Below are 17033 nucleotides of genomic sequence, written 5' to 3'. Positions count from 1 at the left end.
AGAGCGGCCCACTCTGCGGATGGAATGGAAAGGCATCATTGGCTGTGGCGCTCCGCAAGGGCGGGGGAAGTCGCTGTGCCGGAAGTGTTTGTGGGGAGCCCGTTGCGTGTGATTCCCCCACTACAGAGCCCCGGTCTGAGAGCAGGGGTCGGGAAAACGCCATGGCTGCGTCGCGGATCGCCGCGGTGAATAAGGCAGGGGGCTTGAAACTGGGATAGAATGTGGTTTCTTAGTTTAAAAAACGTGTATCTTTTCATAGAAATGATAAACAAACACCAGTGTCTACTTATTTACTGCAGTGACTAACGTAACCTCACGTCGGTAGTAAAAGTTTTTAGAGCGTAACGGATTGTATCCAACTAAAGCTCAATTCAAGGTTGGACTCATTTGAATTAAGGAATATGACTCACTTGCGGCTGTTAATTTCAGTGGCTCTCCTCTTTCAGTTGAGCTGAGCTGGGTGCATTAAAACAACAAGGCATTCTTTGCCTAACAAACGTTGTTGTTTCAAAACCACCTATTAGAGTGGACTTGTAGTCCATGAAAGTTTATGCCGGAATATATATATGTTTATGCTTATATATATATATGTGTGTGTGTGTGTGTGTATATATGTGTGTGTGTGTTTGTTTGTTTGTTTGTTTGTTTGTTAGGATTGTATCCAGTGCTATCTCTACACAGAGCAGACCCACTGAAATGAATAAACATAACCAATTCAAGCCCATTAGTTTTATTGGGCCTACTCAGAGCAAGACATGGGTTTCCTTTGCTTTTAAAGTACAGTGGTACCTCGGGTTAAGAACTTAATTCGTTCTGGAGGTCCATTCTTAACCTGAAACTGTTCTTAACCTGAGGTACCACTTTAGCTTATGGGGCCTCCTGCTGCCGCCGTGTGATTTCTGTTCTCATCCTGAAGCAAAGTTCTTAACCCAAGGTACTAGTTCTGGGTTAGCGGAGTCTGTAACCTGAAGCGTCTGTAACCTGAGGTACCACTGTACCATGATACTCATGGACTAACATGACTGTTCCTGTGGAATATTTTATGTTAGTCACTGTAATAAATATATTACCAAACAGTATAATCCTTAACAATGTCAACTCACAAGAAAGTCCTATTGAGTTCAGTAGTGCTGACTCCCACAGAGGTGGGCTTAGGGTTTTAGCCTTAATGATTAACAGTATGCTGGGATTCAAAACAAAATTGTCTCATGTACTGTTTGATAGGGTGGGGGCTGTCGGATGTGGGCAGATGTCATGAGTCGGGAGTATAGGGGGAGGGGGAGCTGGTTACTGCCTTTTGGCTCCATTCCTCTCCAGCCTCCTCTTCTGCCTCAGTCTGGACTGCTCTCTGCCCCATGTCTCTTCCTGCTCACTAAAGCCTGTTGCCTCTTCTCCCTCTGACCATGCATCGCTGCCCCCCTGGCTCTGAGCCTTCTTCCCCAGTTCTCTGCATCAAGCCAGCCCATGACAGCAGGTGGGGGGGAAAACCCAAATTTGCTCTCTTCCTTCTCCATGTAGGCTACTGCTGAGTTTCCTTCTTGCAGGGTTCAAAAACAAAGGCTTCAGATGAAGGGGATGCTCCTCCAGCCAAGAAAGCCCCGATTTTCTATGGGAGTTTGGAGGAGAAAGAGCGAGAGCGTCTCCTCAAAGGGGAGTCTGGGTTGATGGGCAAGGATGCAGTCAAAGCAGCTATTGAGGCTGGCAACATCAATATCACCAGTGGTAAGAGATGGTAGTGAGCTGACTGGGAGATGGAAGGAAAAGGATGGAGGGAAGAACTGCTTAGTGGGGCTGATAATTTGTTTAGAATGCTTGTAAGCAGGCCATTTTCAGCAAATGCTCTGAGAAGCTCACAGTTCAATACTAACATTACAATTAAATCAGGAAGTCCTTTAAAACAAATCACACTAAAGCATTACACAGCATAATGAGATTAAACGAGATGCTGACATAAAATCACATGCAAGCAAATAAGGCATTCACTTGGTTGCTGACAGAATGCCACAACTAAGAAGCCTGTGTCATTGTCCACCATACTTCCAAGGGTGGTAGGACCTAGAATATATCTTAATGTTTGGGTGGGTTCATGTGGGAACAGGTAATCTTTCAACTAGCCTGGCCCCAACCCATTTGGGGATTTGTAGGTCAAAATCTGCACTTTGGCTTGAGCTTGGCAATGAACTTTAATCCAGTGTATCTCTTTAGGACAGGCAAAATAGGTTCCATATGACCAGTCCCATTTATTTGCTTTAACTGTAGTTTCCAAGCAATCTTCAAAGACAGCCCCAAGTACAGTGTGTTATAGTAATCAGTCCATGGGTAAATGTGACCAGGCTATCTTTATCCCAGGGATGCTATCAGTTATACATACAGTGGTACCTCCAGTTACAAACCTAACCCGTTCCGGAGGTCCGTTCGTAACCGGAAACCGCTCGTAACATGAAGCGCGCTTCCGCTAATGGCACCTCCTGCTGCTGCCGCACCGCCGGAGCGTGGTTTCTGCTCGCATCCCGGGGCAAAGTTCACAACGAGGGGCATCTACTTTCGGGTTAGTGGAGCGCGTTACCCGAAGAATTCGTAAGGGGGACGGTTTGCAACATGAGGTACCACTGTAGTTCTTTACAGGAGAAAGCAAGCAAGAGACAAATCCCTGCCCTGAGGTCTTTATAATTTAAATCTAGATAGGAGTAGCAAGAAGCAAAACACTAGATGAGAAGGAGTGTCACAGGTGGCAGCAGATCAATGTGGGTATACTCTGCTTAGGTTTCGTTTCAGGGGAACAAATAGTTGTTGGCTAGCTCCTGCGCATCTGCAGATCCTATTTGTTCCCTCTGGATATAAAAATGTGTACTGCCAGTGGCCATAAGAGATTGTGCTCTCTTACCCCCCCCCCCCCAGCAATACATTAATTACATTATGCCTTTGTATGTATTTTGATTTTAAGCCATTTGGGGAGCCAGTTTTGGCTGAAAAGAGGGATGTAGATCAAAGTCTTAAGCCACAGGCCTCACTGATAACATAAGCTTTGACCTGGACACTCAAGGAGCAGAGAGAGGTGACACAGCATATACCACATATTATTGCTCTTTGAATGTGGCTTAATTGGAATGAAGCAAACTTTTGAAGTGAGGGTCAAGTGTTGAGGCTTTGTAGGGTCCTGTTGTGGTTGTATTTCCTATAACCTTTGGCTTTCTACTATGATCAGGTGAAGTTTTTGACTTGGAAGAGCACATCAGCGGGCGCCAGGCAGAGGTCCTGGCAGAGTTTGAGCGCCGGAAGCGTGCCAGGCAAATCAATGTTTCCACAGATGACTCTGAGGTCAAGGCCTGCTTACGAGCCCTCGGGGAGCCCATCACACTTTTTGGAGAGGGCCCTGCAGAAAGGAGGGAGAGGTGAGAGAGGATGAAATTGACTTGCTCTCACTTCCTTTTCCAGTTCATTGATGTGACTCATATAAACAAAGGCAAGTTAATCTTCACTTTATTTCTCAACAGGCTACGTAACATTCTGTCTGTGGTTGGCACAGACGCATTGAAGAAGACCAAAGAAGATGATGAGAAGTCCAAGAAATCAAAAGAGGAGGTAATAAATTTTAAAGTGTGTTATGAGTGACAGCAGCTCTGGGGTTTCAAATGGGAGTCTTCACAAACCCTGGGAACTCACACTTTCCCACTGAGCCCCGACCTTTCCCCTTAGCTATAAATGTGTGCCCACTATACTACCCAAGTCTCACAAGAGATACCCACCCCTTTAATGTTTCATTTCTCTTAGTATCAGCAAACCTGGTACCACGAAGGACCAAATACCTTGAAGACGGCCAGACTGTGGATCGCCAACTACTCCCTCCCTCGGTAAGGGGCTGGGATTGAGAAACGCTAACGCAAACATTGATGAGGCCTTGTATATCTATTGTCCCTAACTAGAGTGGTGGTGGTGATGGTTGAGAAATGGGGGATTTCAAACCCACCTCAAAAGACAGATGGCACGTGGCAGAAGAATTGCCACCATTACAACTTGTAGGCCTCTGCAAGGGTTGAATATGGGCAAGACCTGGTTGCATTAATTTTTGTTCCCTTCACAGGGCAATGAATCGATTGGAGGAAGCCCGGCTGCTCAAGGAGGTCCCTGAGGCCACACGGACTTCCCAGAAACAGGAGCTGCACAAATCTCTAAGGGTAAGTTGGACCCGTTTCTGCTATGACTTAAAAGTTCTGGGCACAAAAGTTCAGCCCCCGAGATGCGGAGGTTCAAATGAGCTTGCAGAAGGCTTCTGTGCCTCTGCTCCTCCTCAGCATAATTCAGTGGTAGATCATATGCTTTGCATGTGGATGATCCCAGGTTCACTCCCTGGCATCTCCTTCTCCAAAGACACCTGGACAAGGAAATATTTCTGCTGGTTGCTTGGAATTCAGCTGCCAGTTCAGAGCACGTAACATTGCACTAAATGGGTCCAACAATTCAGCTCAGTAGAAAACACTACTGGGGGTGAGGTGGGGGAGCAGCCTGGGCAGGAAACGTCATCTCTTTTCTTTACCATCTCAGCGCCATCTCATTTTAGTGAGCCCTTCAGTTCCTCTGGTGGCAAAATATTATCTTTTGTTTTTTGTTTTTATTTCAGTCTTTGAATAATTTCTGCAGCCAAATTGGAGACGACCGCCCTATCTCCTATTGCAACTTCAGCCCCAACTCCAAGCTCCTGGCTACAGCTTGTTGGTAAACTTTGTTCTGCTTTTCATTATGTCCCTCCCAATCCTGCTAAGTTCTCCTATAGTGCACAGGAGAGGCTGCCTGAGCTGTTGGGGGAAGTAAAAGAATCATAAAATTGTAGAGCTGGAAAGGATCCCGAAAGTCATTCTGTCCAACACCCTGCACTTAGCAAGCTCTGGAAGGCTATTGTGGGAGTAGTTTTTAGAATGTGATAGTTCTGTGGGTGCATTTTATCATTTTGTTGAAGGTTGTTTTTAGACTTGCTATCTTCTGTTTTGTTTTTAGACTTGTTATCTTGCAACTGAATTTTGCTTGGTTTTTATATGTGTTTGGGTTTTTTTACTCTCTTAGCTTCCTTGATTGCTTTTGTTTGATTGGTTTTGTTTGTAAAACAGAAAGACAAGGGAAGAAAACATTTTAAGATAAAATAAAATGCCAGTCAGTTTTCCTTCTGCCTTTCCTCTCCCAGGAGTGGCCTCTGTAAACTGTGGTCAGTGCCGGATTGTAATCTCATCCACACTTTGCGAGGTATAGTATCTGACTTCCACCGCACCCATTGCCAAAGCAGCCTGCCTTTCTCTTATCTTCCCTCAAATGACTGCAGCAATTACAGTATATGGCTGATTAGGAGCATAAGGCTACATGGGTGGGAGGCTATGAATTTTGAGAGTGGTGCTGTGCAAACTTCTTCCTTTGTTTGTCCACCTTGGGCTTGGGTGAGATGGCATTCCTTTCTGGAAGACATCCTGGACTCTAATAATCAATGTTGGGAGTCATATCCTATAGGTCCACCACTTAGCTGCTGACTAATTCAGAGCATGGGAACGTCAGACCCGTGGGCCACATGTGGCCCTCACAGCTTCTCTGGCCCTTGCGGCTCTCTTCAAACTGCACCAACCCTGCTTGGCACCCTCCTTTAGTGTTTTTACTTGGGTGGAATGTGGCCTTGAATTCTGATCAGGCCTGGAAGGAGACTAAAAATGGGAGTGTGAAGGCAGGTAGCCTACAATACAAAGGGAAAAGCTGCATTTGTTGCTCCACCTTCTTTTGCTTTTGGCCCCTCCCACTATTGGCATGCAGCCATCTTCCATTCAGGCCAGCCAAAGTCATTTTCAGAATTCAAGGATGCAATCCGGGCTGGCAGAAGACACTCAAGAAGGGCGTGAAGCAGGGCCAGTGAAGTGTGTGGCCTGAGGGGAAAGAGTGAATTAGTGTGGGGAGAGTGCCAAGGACCAAAGTGGAAGGCCTTTAGAGCCACATTTGGCTTACAGGGCCAAGGTTCCCCACCCCGGCTTTAGCACAAAAATTAAATTTGGAGTGATTCCCAGTCAAAGAGTCTCTTCGGAGCAATAGGAAGAGGCCCAGACTCAGACAGAGGAAGCAAGCTTAAAATTGGCTGGCTCTCAAACTGTCTGTCTGTCTCGTCTGTTCCCAAGGGCACAACACCAACGTTGGAGCCATTGTCTTTCACCCCAAGGCAACCATCTTCCTGGACAAGAAGGACGTCAACCTGGCTTCATGCGCAGCAGATGGCTCTGTCAAACTTTGGAGTCTTGAAAGGTACGCCTGGGCCCAGGAAAATCAGTTGCCTTCCCTTCCTTATTTTATTGGCTGCTGCGGGTGGTAGAGAAAAATATTAAAGAATGGCTTCCTGTTTAACCTCCTTCTGCAACAAACAAAAAGCTAACACAAGTGATTGAGGCAGGGGGCATGACCACACCATACTTTTAAAGCACATGGCTCCCCCCAATGAATCCTGGGAGCTGTAGTTTGTTAAAAGTGCTGGGAATTATAGTCCTGTGAGGGTGAACTATAGTTCCCAGAGTTATTTTGCTGTGGGTGCTTTTGGGGGCCTGATCCAGCAGTGCTCCTCTCTCCTTATAATGAGGCTTCTTTTCTGTGTTACTGTTTCTAAAGCTTTATAGAGACACGAGTTTGCTTGGCTTATTGGTTGTGCCCCCCGGCCCAAACTGTTAGGTGGGGGGGTTCTCACTTCTCCCCCATGTCATACTTGTCTTACTTTTTACACCTCTTGTCTTGCTATGTCCCCAGATAGGCTGCATTTGTTCCAACAGTCAAGGCACTGAGTCTTGGGGAAGGCAGTTGATTCTGTCAGTGCGTTATCCAAGGAAACAGAGAGAGAGCAGATTCTTTAATTGGGCCTCAGGGAAGAGGTTTATTTCTGTCAGATGCTGTTGCTGTGGGCCGAAGCATCAGTGGTGGTAAATTCGCACTCCTTCTCTCAGTCTTGGGTGCCTGTGAGGTCATAGAATCATAGAATTGTCAAGTTGGAAGGGACCACAAGGGTCATTGAATCCAACCCCCTGCAATGCAGGAATCTTTTGCTCAAACTCATATTTAGTGATTGATTTTTTCCCACCTGTTGAACTCGAGACCCTCTTTTGCAACAGTAAGGGACCTGTGGCCCATGGGCCTGACTGGGCCTGGCAGGGAACCTGATATGGCCCATGGGGCCATTTTTGCCAAGCCACACCTGCCCCACCCCTGACATCTTGTATAACATGGGGCAGGTAAAGACTGTTACGATGTTGAAGCAATGCTGCTGCAAAGTCCTAGCTTGAAAAGTAAACATGATGGGAATGTTGGGACTGTCCGTGGGAAACAGGGACAGTCATTTCACAGTGCGAAGCACCGGAATTAGCTCAGAGTGTAATATGAGCTGTACAGGAAGTACAAGAAGTGTTTGTCACAACCCTGCTGGAGTTTGAGGAGAGCAGTCATGTTTTTTGTAAAGCTGCAAAGACAGAAATAAAGGCATCTAAATACGTTTCTGTCTATCTCTTTCCCCTGCCTGGGGGGGGGGGGCAGGAAAGAGGGTGTGTTCTTCTCACGTTTGAGACCTTGCCTGCGCTTGCTGGGGAATGCAGCCAGGGAGGTCAACAGGGAATCAAGCCGGGTGCCTGGGATTGTTGCCAGTTTCTGCTGATATGGGCTTGAATTTCCGACATCTGCTAGCATGGAGCCGATGGCATCGATCCATGAAAGCAGCTAAAGAGGTTGATGGATCGTATTCATCCTCTGCAAGGAGATAAAGGAGTTTGTGGTAGCGTGCGGATGGAGGCTACAACGAACGGCTGAACACCGAAGCAGACGTTTTTGCTGATAAGCAAGGAGCTACGGAACCCCTAAGGTATGCTGATTTATGGGCTAAAAGAGTGAACGCAGATTGATTCTTGGATAAAGAAACAGCACTGAGAGAGAGCCACATTCTTTGAATTCCTTAGGACTGATAAGCCGGTCAGCCAAGTCCAGTTGCTAAGCAACGAGACGAGTATGCTTTTCAGCTACTTCTGAGCCAGTTAGCTTGAAAAGTGGAAAATTACAAGCCAAGTGAGGCTGGGACTGTAAGAGGCAAGAAAAACAACGTTTGTTTTGACTGCTATCTCACTGCTCTTGGAGGGACTTCCAAAGCAGCCTGCGTTTAGCTGCCAGGTGCAAAGAGTAAACAGCCAGCTATTGGATTTTAGAGGCTCGAGAGTGAGAGCTCAGACTTGGATTCAAAATGGAAACCGAGAATGGGGGAGGCTTACCTTACCCACCTCCACTGACTAATGACAATTATGCCTCATGGTCTGTAAAGATGAAAGCCCTGCTTCAGAATCAGAGGATTTTTGGGGTGATTGATAACCCCATCCCTCCTGCACCAACACCAAGTTGGAATTCACAGAATGTGAGAGCCAGGACGGCCATAATTCTGTGTGTCTCAGATGATCAACTTGTGCATATTCAGGATTTGCAATACGCGCGTGAGATTTAGCAAACGCTGCGTAGAATACATCAAAGAGATGCTGGTTCTTCAGCGTTGCTGCATTTTGAAAAGCTGACCAATCTTAGGCTAGCGCCTGATGGAGATGTGCAAGCGCATCTGACAGAGATGAAATTCTTACGCCAGCAGATGGCGCAACGCAATTTTCCTCTACAGGAAGAGATATTCTGTTTCATGATTATTAACAGCCTTAATCGGACTTATAAAACGGTTGCAAGTCAGCTGGGTTCTCTACCTGCCAGAGATCTAACGGCGGAGAGAATTTGTGCCGTGATTCTCAATGAGAGAGATCGCCTTGCTGCAATAGATGTCAAAGACAGGGGGAGAGAAGCTCGGAGTTCTGACACCCCCACTGCTTCTGCAAGTGAAGAACAGGCTGTTGCTTTGAACGTTGTCCGTTGTTTCAATTGTGTACAGACTGGGCATCTTCAGCGGAACTGTAAGAGGCCACGTCAACAGAAAGGAGCTAAGGGGAGCTCTGCAAAGCCTGAGGCGTCAGGCAAAAGTCGTACCAAGTCCCAGGTGAAACCTGCAAAGGCATTGCTGTCAACAAAAGCCGTATTTTCAATGGAGAACGCTTTTGTTTTGGACACTGGAGTGACGCAACACATGACGTCGCCCCGAGGACTGTTTTCAACGTTTAAGAAGCAAAGCTTCGCTATGAAACAGGCCAATGGGCAGGAGCTGGAAGCGACCGGGTTTGGAACTGTGTATCTTGAAAGTCTGAACTTGACTATTAACAATGTGTATTTGGTTCCTGATTTAAAGTTCAATCTGCTGAGTGTTTCGCAGATCACAAAGAAAGGACTGACTTTGTCCTATGATAGAGAAAGCTGCAAAATTTACAAAGATGGAGAGCTGTATCTTTCTGCCAAAGAGAAAGATGGACTGTATTTGTTGACTTTTGATCAAAGTGATTGCATAAAGTGTAATGCATCTGAATCTAACATGATTTATCTTGCAGGTATGGCGAAGGACGTCCAGAAGGCGACCAAAGTTACCAGTGCATTTCAGCGAGTGTATGCTGATGTGATTGGTCCTCTAGCACCATCTAGAGGCAATGCAAGATATTATCTTGTGTGTGTGGATTATTTCACTCATTATGTGTGGATATACATATTGCAGAAACCACAAGAAGCCTTAGAAAGGTTTAAAGAGTTTTGTGACAAGGTTAAAACTGTTCATGATGCTAACATTGATTGTCTTTTCACAGATGAAAAGCCAGTTTTTCTTTTACAGGATTTTCAGGATTTCCTAGATAAAAAAGGAGTAAGGCACAAGACTGCTGTTTCTGCAGGAGCATGGAACAAAAGTGTCTGTGTGCAAGTGAACAAAGAATTGCAAAATGGGATGAAGGCGCAATTGCTGAGTTCACATTTGCTACATGAGTTTTGGGCGGAATCGCTATTGTGTTTTTGTTACTCGTGGTTGAGAAAGGTTTCAAAAGGTTTAGGATGTTCTCCTTTTGAAAAGCTATTTCACAGAAAACCTTCTGTAGCCCATTTTAAGGTTTTTGGGTCCCAAATCAGGACTGAAGCTCCAGGTGGAGTAAAGAATGCCAGAGGCATTTTTGTGGGTTATGAAAAGGGTCTCTACAGAGTAATTTTGTCTGAATCTGGTCAGGTGATTCTCACAAAATTTCTAGAGAGTGCTCCTGAACAGGAGAGAGTAATTGTTCACACATTTCCCACTGAGGACAATTAAGATGATGATAATGATTTTACTGATTACAGTGGTACTGAGAGTGACAGTGATAGCTCAAAGAGCTCAGTTGACACAGTCATTGAGAGGAAATCTCACACAATGGCTAGACCTTCACAGGTGGAGGACGAACCACTGTTTACTATTGGAACTGGTTCTCCAAAGAGTCCTGAGACTGAACCAGTGAGCAGAGAGGATCAGCACCTCATACGCAGGTCCGAAAGAGTTACAAAGGGTGTACCACCCAAGAGGTATTCCAAAGAGTTTGCTAACTCAGCTGTTGCATGTGTTACTATCGTTGACAACTCAAGACAGGTTGAAGCTGTGTCTAAGTCAGAGACAAAGACACAACAGGGAGTTGCTAAGCGTAACACTACATTCCCTAGCCAAGGTAATGCAGATGCACTCATTCCTTGGAAGTCAGACAACCAGAGAGGTACACTGGGGAAACCAGTGGCGGGTAGTTCCAAGGGTGGAACTGAAACAACGGGGGAGTGTTATATGTATAACAACTGTTTGTTTTCTTCTCTGGATCAAGCTATGTTCGCAGCGCAGATTGATTCAAATGGGGGAGTATGTTACGATATTGAAGCAATGCTGCTGCAAAGTCCTAGCTTGAAAAGTAAACATGATGGGAATGTTGGGACTGTCCGTGGGAAACAGAGGGACAGTCATTTCACAGTGCGAAGCACTGGAATTAGCTCAGAGTGTAATATGAGCTGTACAGGAAGTACAAGAAGTGTTTGTCACAACACTGCTGGAGTTTGAGGAGAGCAGTCATGTTTTTTGTAACACTGCAAAGACAGAAATAAAGGCATGTAAATACGTTTCTGTCTATCTCTTTCCCCTGCCTGGGGGGGGGGCAGGAAAGAGGGTGTGTTCTTCTCACGTTTGAGAAGAATCGCCTATCGAGACCTTGCCTGCGCTTGTTGGGGAATGCAGCCAGGGAGGTCAACAGGGAATCAAGCTGGGTGCCTGGGATTGTTGCCAGTTTCTGCTGATATGGGCTTGAATTTCCGACAAAGACACAGCCGCAAAAGGAACAAGTAGAAGAGCTTTAAAACATGTTGTTCTGGGGCCATTCTGTGGCTTGTTATATTGATGTCAAATTCAAACCCCACTGGGCTAGGCTTCCTTCTGGAGTTCTCTGAGTTCCTTCACCTTTTGTTTAAGAAAGTCAGGGTTGCGTGTACAGGACTGGATCATTCCAGCAACAAGGGGGCTCAATCAAACTGAAGAGAGCAGCTACAGTAAGTGGAGCTGGTCTAGTAATTCTTATACTTGAGGAAGTATTAGGACTTCCTCCTCTCAATGAGGTTACTGGTTCACTATCCAGTCGCTTTCTTTTGGAACACAGGGTTGTAGACCCATTGAAATGCATGGACATGCATTAATTTCACTGGGTCTACTCTGAAATGAACTGAATTGAATACAACCCCATAGGAAGCTGCTTTATAGCAAGCCAGACTAATTGCCTCTCAAGGCCACTGTTGTCTGCTCTAACAGGCAGTGGCTCTCCACAGTTTCAGGTGGGAGGATTTCCCAGCCGTACTTGGAGACACCAGGGATTGAATCTGGGATTCTTTTGCCTGCAGAGTGTGTCTACCACTGAGCCACAACTGCTCTGCTTGGGCAGGCAGGGTTTTCCCTTCTGTTCCGAACGCCTTTGGATTACTTTAATATTTGTACTTTGCAGCCCTGGGAACAATGTGAGTAGCCTACACGAAGCATCCCAAGCTGCCTGTGTATTTTGCAGCCAGTCAGAGACAGCATTGTTTGTTTCCTTGTGAACTAGTTTTGCAAAGACCCATCACAACATATTTTAGGCTTGAAAGGCAGCAAGCAGTGTACAAATCTTATACAGTAGTGTACTATGACTAAGCTGTTAATAAAGTCATTGGATAAAGCCAAGCTAGTCTGTGAATCTTTCAATAACAACTGAAACATTTTTTTCTTCTGGGCACCTTTCAGGGGGGTCACTTACCAGTGGTGGGTGGAGTAACTACTGTAAATTTTACCTTCACACAGCAGATTAGTTTCTGTACACACACACCCCTCTGTCCTCCAGCCAGCCAGCTGGATCCACCCATCGCACCTTCCTTTCTCCTATTCTGTATTGCTGCCTCTTTATTTTAGTCTCTCTTATGGGACAGTCAGCACCATCAAGAATTTGCCGTGAGATGTTGTGTTTCTTTCAGTGATGAACCAGTGGCTGACATCGAGGGACACACAGCGAGAGTAGCCCGGGTGGCATGGCATCCCTCTGGCAGGTTTCTGGGCACCACCTGGTAAGTCAGAGGAGGGGGTGCAGCCCAAAGGGCCACACATGGCACCTGGTCTAATTTCTTGTGGGTAGCAAGGAGGTGAATAAATAGGGAAATGATGTGATGGAGAAAGAGGAAGAGCAGAGAGCAGCAGGAAGAAAAGGAAGAAAAGAGAGTTCCTTCCATTGTTAGTAGTCTCGCTACCACTGGCAATGCCACCACCATGGGTTACCTTCGAAATAATTCTGCCCTCAATAGAAAAACAGTTGTTGTCATCCCCTTGTGATATGTTACTTCTTTCCACTCAGCCCAGCACTCATTACACAAGACTGGAAAGTGAGAGGTCGGAATGGGAGGAAGCTGCAGTTGAAGATCCCAATGCTGAGCAGAGAATTGAATTATGTGTCCTAAATGCTACACATATCCCTGTATCAGTTGGCTGATCGTCTAAGTTTGTGGGGGCCAGGGGCAGATTAGATTAATTCCATGGTCTTAGCTTGTAGTGGAGATCAGGATAGACAATCCAGCCACCTGCTTGAACTTCGGGGGGACGGGGACCTGTTGGGGCCTTGTGAGATATTCACATGAGTCTTTGTCTCTTCTCCACCTCCCCCCCTGCAGCTATAACCACTCTTGGCGCCTGTGGGACCTGGAGGCTCAGGAGGAAATCTTGCACCAGGAGGGGCACAGCAAAGGAGTTTACGACATCACCTTCCATGTTGATGGCTCCCTTTCTGCCACTGGGTAAATCTATATGCATGTGCAAGTCCTAACCCTCCCTGGGGGTGTCACTGAGCAAGTATTAGCCAGTCAGTAATGATGCTCATTCTTGCTAGTTCTAAAATGCCAGAAAAGAGAGAACTGGTTGGGATTCTACCTTCAGAAGATCCCACTCAAGTCTTCACTCCTGAAGCTAAAAAGTCACAGGGTGGAAATTCTAATGAGGGAGGGGCCATAGCTTCGATAAGAGCGTCTGCTCTGTGTGGAGAAAGTCACAGCTTCAATCCCCAATGGTTATCTTCCTATCTATAATCCTGGAGAGCAGCTGCCAGTCAGTGTAGACACTACTGAATTAGATGGACCAATATTCTGACTCATTTCTAGGAAACTTCCTTGACTGTATTCCTGAGTTTATACTACTCATTAAAATAAAAGTTTCAACTTTTTAGGGCAATATTAAGATTTGCCCCATCATTGTTCTTAATCTGCAAATTCTGATCTGGGCAGCTCTTGCTTTAGCTTGTTTGTAATTGAGTCGATCCTTCATTGTCACGTAACTATGCTTTGGAACTCCCTGCCTATTGACATTAAGCAAGCTATATAGTTGTAGGCACCTGCTGAATCTTTTTTTTTTTTTTTTTTTTTTTTTGCTTGACAAGCCTACCCAGGTGCATAATTTAGTTACTTTGTTTTCAAAGTTCTACTTATTTTTATGTGTGTTTATAATGCCAATGGCTTTTATGTATATTTGCTTTTTAATTGTTCTGTAGATTTTAGCTATGTTTCACCTTCATTTTTTGTACTTCTCTTAGATAACTTTTTGATTTAAGTGCATTATAAATATTCTAAATCTATGCAAACAAAGTGTGCTAGTTAGACTTTGCTACATGTGATTTGCCAGGTAGGTCAGATCTGGGTCCTGCTTGCAAAACCTTGGATCTGCAGACAGGAGGTGGTAGTAACATGGGAGACAATCCGAGCTGCATTGCAGAAACGCTTTGCTCCAATTTAACAACTGTGGTTCACAGAAGCTCCTATGGCTCCTGTTTAGTGATGTTAAGAGGCATCCAGCCTAGGTGACAACTAAAGAGGAAAGAAGATCCAAAGATGGCTTTAAGTGATGCCTCTTATTCAGAGTGGAAGCATGGGAAGGGGTTTGTGTGAGAAAGAGATTGTTTGACATTTTTCTCTTCCTTTCAGTGGCCTTGATGCATTTGGCCGCGTATGGGATCTGCGCACAGGGCGTTGTATCATGTTTTTGGAGGGTCATCTCAAGGAGATCTATGGGATCAACTTTTCCCCTAACGGGTAAGAACCAATTTGCCATCCCCTCTTGGGGTGCAGGTCTTAATATTGACACACAGACAACTAACTTCTGCTCGGAGTAGATTAATTGAAATTAATGGAACTAATTTAGTCTGCATGCACACTATACATTCAAAGCACATTTCCCACCCCAAATCATCCTGGGAACTTTAGTTTCCCCCTCACAGAGCTTATAATTCCCTATGCCCTTAGTAAACTACAGTTCCCAGGATTCTTTGGCAGAAGCCGTGTGTTTTAAATGTACATAGCCTTCCCCCCTCCTCCAATATATTTTATTAAAGCTTTTTCATAATCATGTAGGATTATGAATAGGGCTGAAACTGGGAACAACCCCCTTGCACGCAAACCCGAATTCCTCCTCTTCCGTACTTCTCATAGGTACCACATTGCCACTGGAAGCGGCGACAACACCTGTAAAGTGTGGGATCTCCGCCAGAGAAAGTGCATCTACACCATCCCTGCCCATCAGAACCTGGTGACCGGAGTGAAGTTTGAATGTAAGTCTCTGTAGCTGCTAAGGCCTTTTTCCAGAAACTGAGGATATATAATGGGTTGAAAAGTACCTTGTCTGTGGTTTCCATGCGCAACATAGATTCCCGAGACTTGGATATATACTGCTCCCCACCCTCCCCAAATACACTGGCTCTTGAGAATAGCCTGTATGCTCTGTCACTCACCCTCCCTCTTCCTGCATCCCCCGTTCCCTGCTTATGGTTGGCTTTTGGGTAAGGTTTTGGGGAAACTGGTAGCACTCTGGAAGTTGTTGGACTCCCAACTCCCATCAGCCCCAGCCAGCATAGCTAATGGTCATGGACGATGGGAGTTGTAGTTTCTCACCCCTGCTGTAAGTGGTGAATCTCTATATTGCCTCCTCAGTCCTCCTCCCCACTTCCTGTTATTTTTCTCTTTCCGCCACCCAGCAAATCATGGCAACTTCCTGCTTACTGGATCTTACGACAACACAGTCAAGGTCTGGACGCACCCAGGCTCATCCCCGCTGAAAACCTTGGCAGGACACGAGGGCAAAGTCATGGGCTTGGACATCTCCCTGGATGGGCAGCTGATCGCCACATGCTCTTATGACAGGACTTTCAAGCTTTGGATGGCAGAGTAGGGGGAAGGAGCATTTCTGCCAGATTGGCCCTGCCCAGCTCCCGCAGCCAAGGAAGGCAGCCTGCTGTGACTCCCTGGGCCCCCGCCACAGATGAGGGCATGGTTTGATGCGCTTCTGGGATACTGCCTCCTCCTAACACATGCACACACCCTCTGGTCAGGCCAAGCTGAGTTTGAGAACGCCTTTACTATTGCATTTTGCTTTAGTTGTGTACTCTCCCCTCCCTTCCCTGTGGAATGGGCTTGCATTGATCCAGCACTACCAACCTTTAGGAATACCCAGGGTGCTAACAGAGTTGGTAGGGTGGGTTGTTCTGGTTGTTATTTGGGAGTGGGGTCACAGCTTCTTCTCACTCGGACAGAGACTTTTCTTGAAAAATGACACCCTAACATTAAAGCAGAGTGGCTGCTTGAAAATGGTGAAGCCTGTGTGGGTTGCGTTTTTTACACATTATTTCTTGAGCCAAACAGCCTCTGGTGATGGGGTGCCTCCCTTGCCCCACCCCTCAGTGCTCAGCTTTCCTATTATCACTCCTGCATTCATAGAATCATAAAGTTGGTAGGGACCTTAAGGATCATTAGCCCAGGAATGGTGAAGCCACAGGCCCCCTAAGCCAGATGTGGCCCTCCAGGCTTCACTGCCTGGCCCTCAGGACTCTCCCCTGGCCACAACCCTCCACAAACCATTTTCACATCCTCCCTGAGAGTTATTGCTTGGAATGTGTTCTTTCACTCTGATAATACTTCTTGCTTGCCTAGATGAAAGATATGGAAGGGCGTGTGTGGATATGGAAACTGGCCTGCTGCACAGAGGTAACATTTACATTAGCTGCCCTACTCATTTTTGCTTCACCCCACTTACCACCGGCATGTGGAGCTCAGAAGGTTGCCCAGAATAATTTATATGAAGTCGTGGACAGAGATAATCTGGGGGTTGGGGCTGGGTGTTCATTAGTATGAGGATACCCAGCTCTACCTCTCATATAAATCAGAACCAGTGAAGGCAGTGAATGTCCTGTGTGGGTGTCTGGAGACAATTGGGCGATGGATGGCAGTCAATATATTGAGGTGGAATCCCGACAAGACAGAAGTATTGGGGGACGGAGGAGGGCCGGTGTGGGAAATTCCCTGGTCCTGAATGGGGTAACTGCCTCTGAAGGACCAGGTGCACAATCTGAGGGTCATTTTAGATGCACAGCTGTCCATGGAGATGCAGGTCAATTTTGTATCCAGAGCAGTTGTCTACTAGTTCCATTTGGTACACCAGCTGCAACCCTACCTTCCTGTGCACTGTCTTGCCAGAGTGGTACATGTTCTGGTTATCTCCCACTTGGACTACTGCAACATGCTGTTCATGGAGCTAACTTTGAAGGTGACTTGGAAACCACAACTAATCCAGAATGTGGCAGCTACAC

General features: G+C 46.1%; 1 protein-coding gene across 3 annotated transcripts; it reads left to right on the top strand.

Moving 5' to 3' along the window:
- Positions 1-96: 96 nt before the first annotated feature.
- On the top strand, positions 97-16042 carry LOC310836089 (U4/U6 small nuclear ribonucleoprotein Prp4). 3 transcript variants are annotated; one of them, XM_083721006.1, is made up of 14 exons: positions 97-185; positions 1545-1722; positions 3206-3392; positions 3495-3582; positions 3772-3851; positions 4082-4175; positions 4619-4713; positions 5177-5235; positions 6144-6267; positions 12394-12483; positions 13081-13203; positions 14380-14487; positions 14884-15002; positions 15426-16042. In XM_083721006.1, exons 1-14 carry the CDS (start codon positions 162-164, stop codon positions 15617-15619), a joined length of 1563 nt encoding a protein of 520 aa, XP_083577132.1. In that variant the 5' UTR covers positions 97-161; the 3' UTR covers positions 15620-16042. The 3 variants fall into 3 exon arrangements, with proteins under 3 accessions (XP_083577132.1, XP_083577131.1, XP_083577133.1); XM_083721005.1 differs by having other exon boundaries at positions 138-194; XM_083721007.1 differs by lacking the exon at positions 97-185 and adding an exon at positions 296-376.
- Positions 16043-17033: the final 991 nt, after the last annotated feature.

This window comes from Podarcis gaigeae (assembly GCF_964106915.1).
Source record: "Podarcis gaigeae genome assembly, chromosome: W".
Classification (NCBI taxonomy): Eukaryota; Metazoa; Chordata; class Lepidosauria; order Squamata; family Lacertidae; genus Podarcis; species Podarcis gaigeae.
Note: the sequence above shows the minus strand (reverse complement) of the source record. Positions and strands in the feature narration are given on the sequence as shown.

Coding starts and splice junctions, on each gene's coding strand:
- LOC310836089 (XM_083721005.1), top strand. CDS start 162: ATGGCTGCGTCGCGGATCGCCGCGGTGAATAAG. Junction 3,393..3,494: donor CCTGCAGAAAGGAGGGAGAG/GTGAGAGAGGAT, acceptor ATTTCTCAACAG/GCTACGTAACATTCTGTCTG. Junction 12,484..13,080: donor AGGTTTCTGGGCACCACCTG/GTAAGTCAGAGG, acceptor CCCCCCCTGCAG/CTATAACCACTCTTGGCGCC.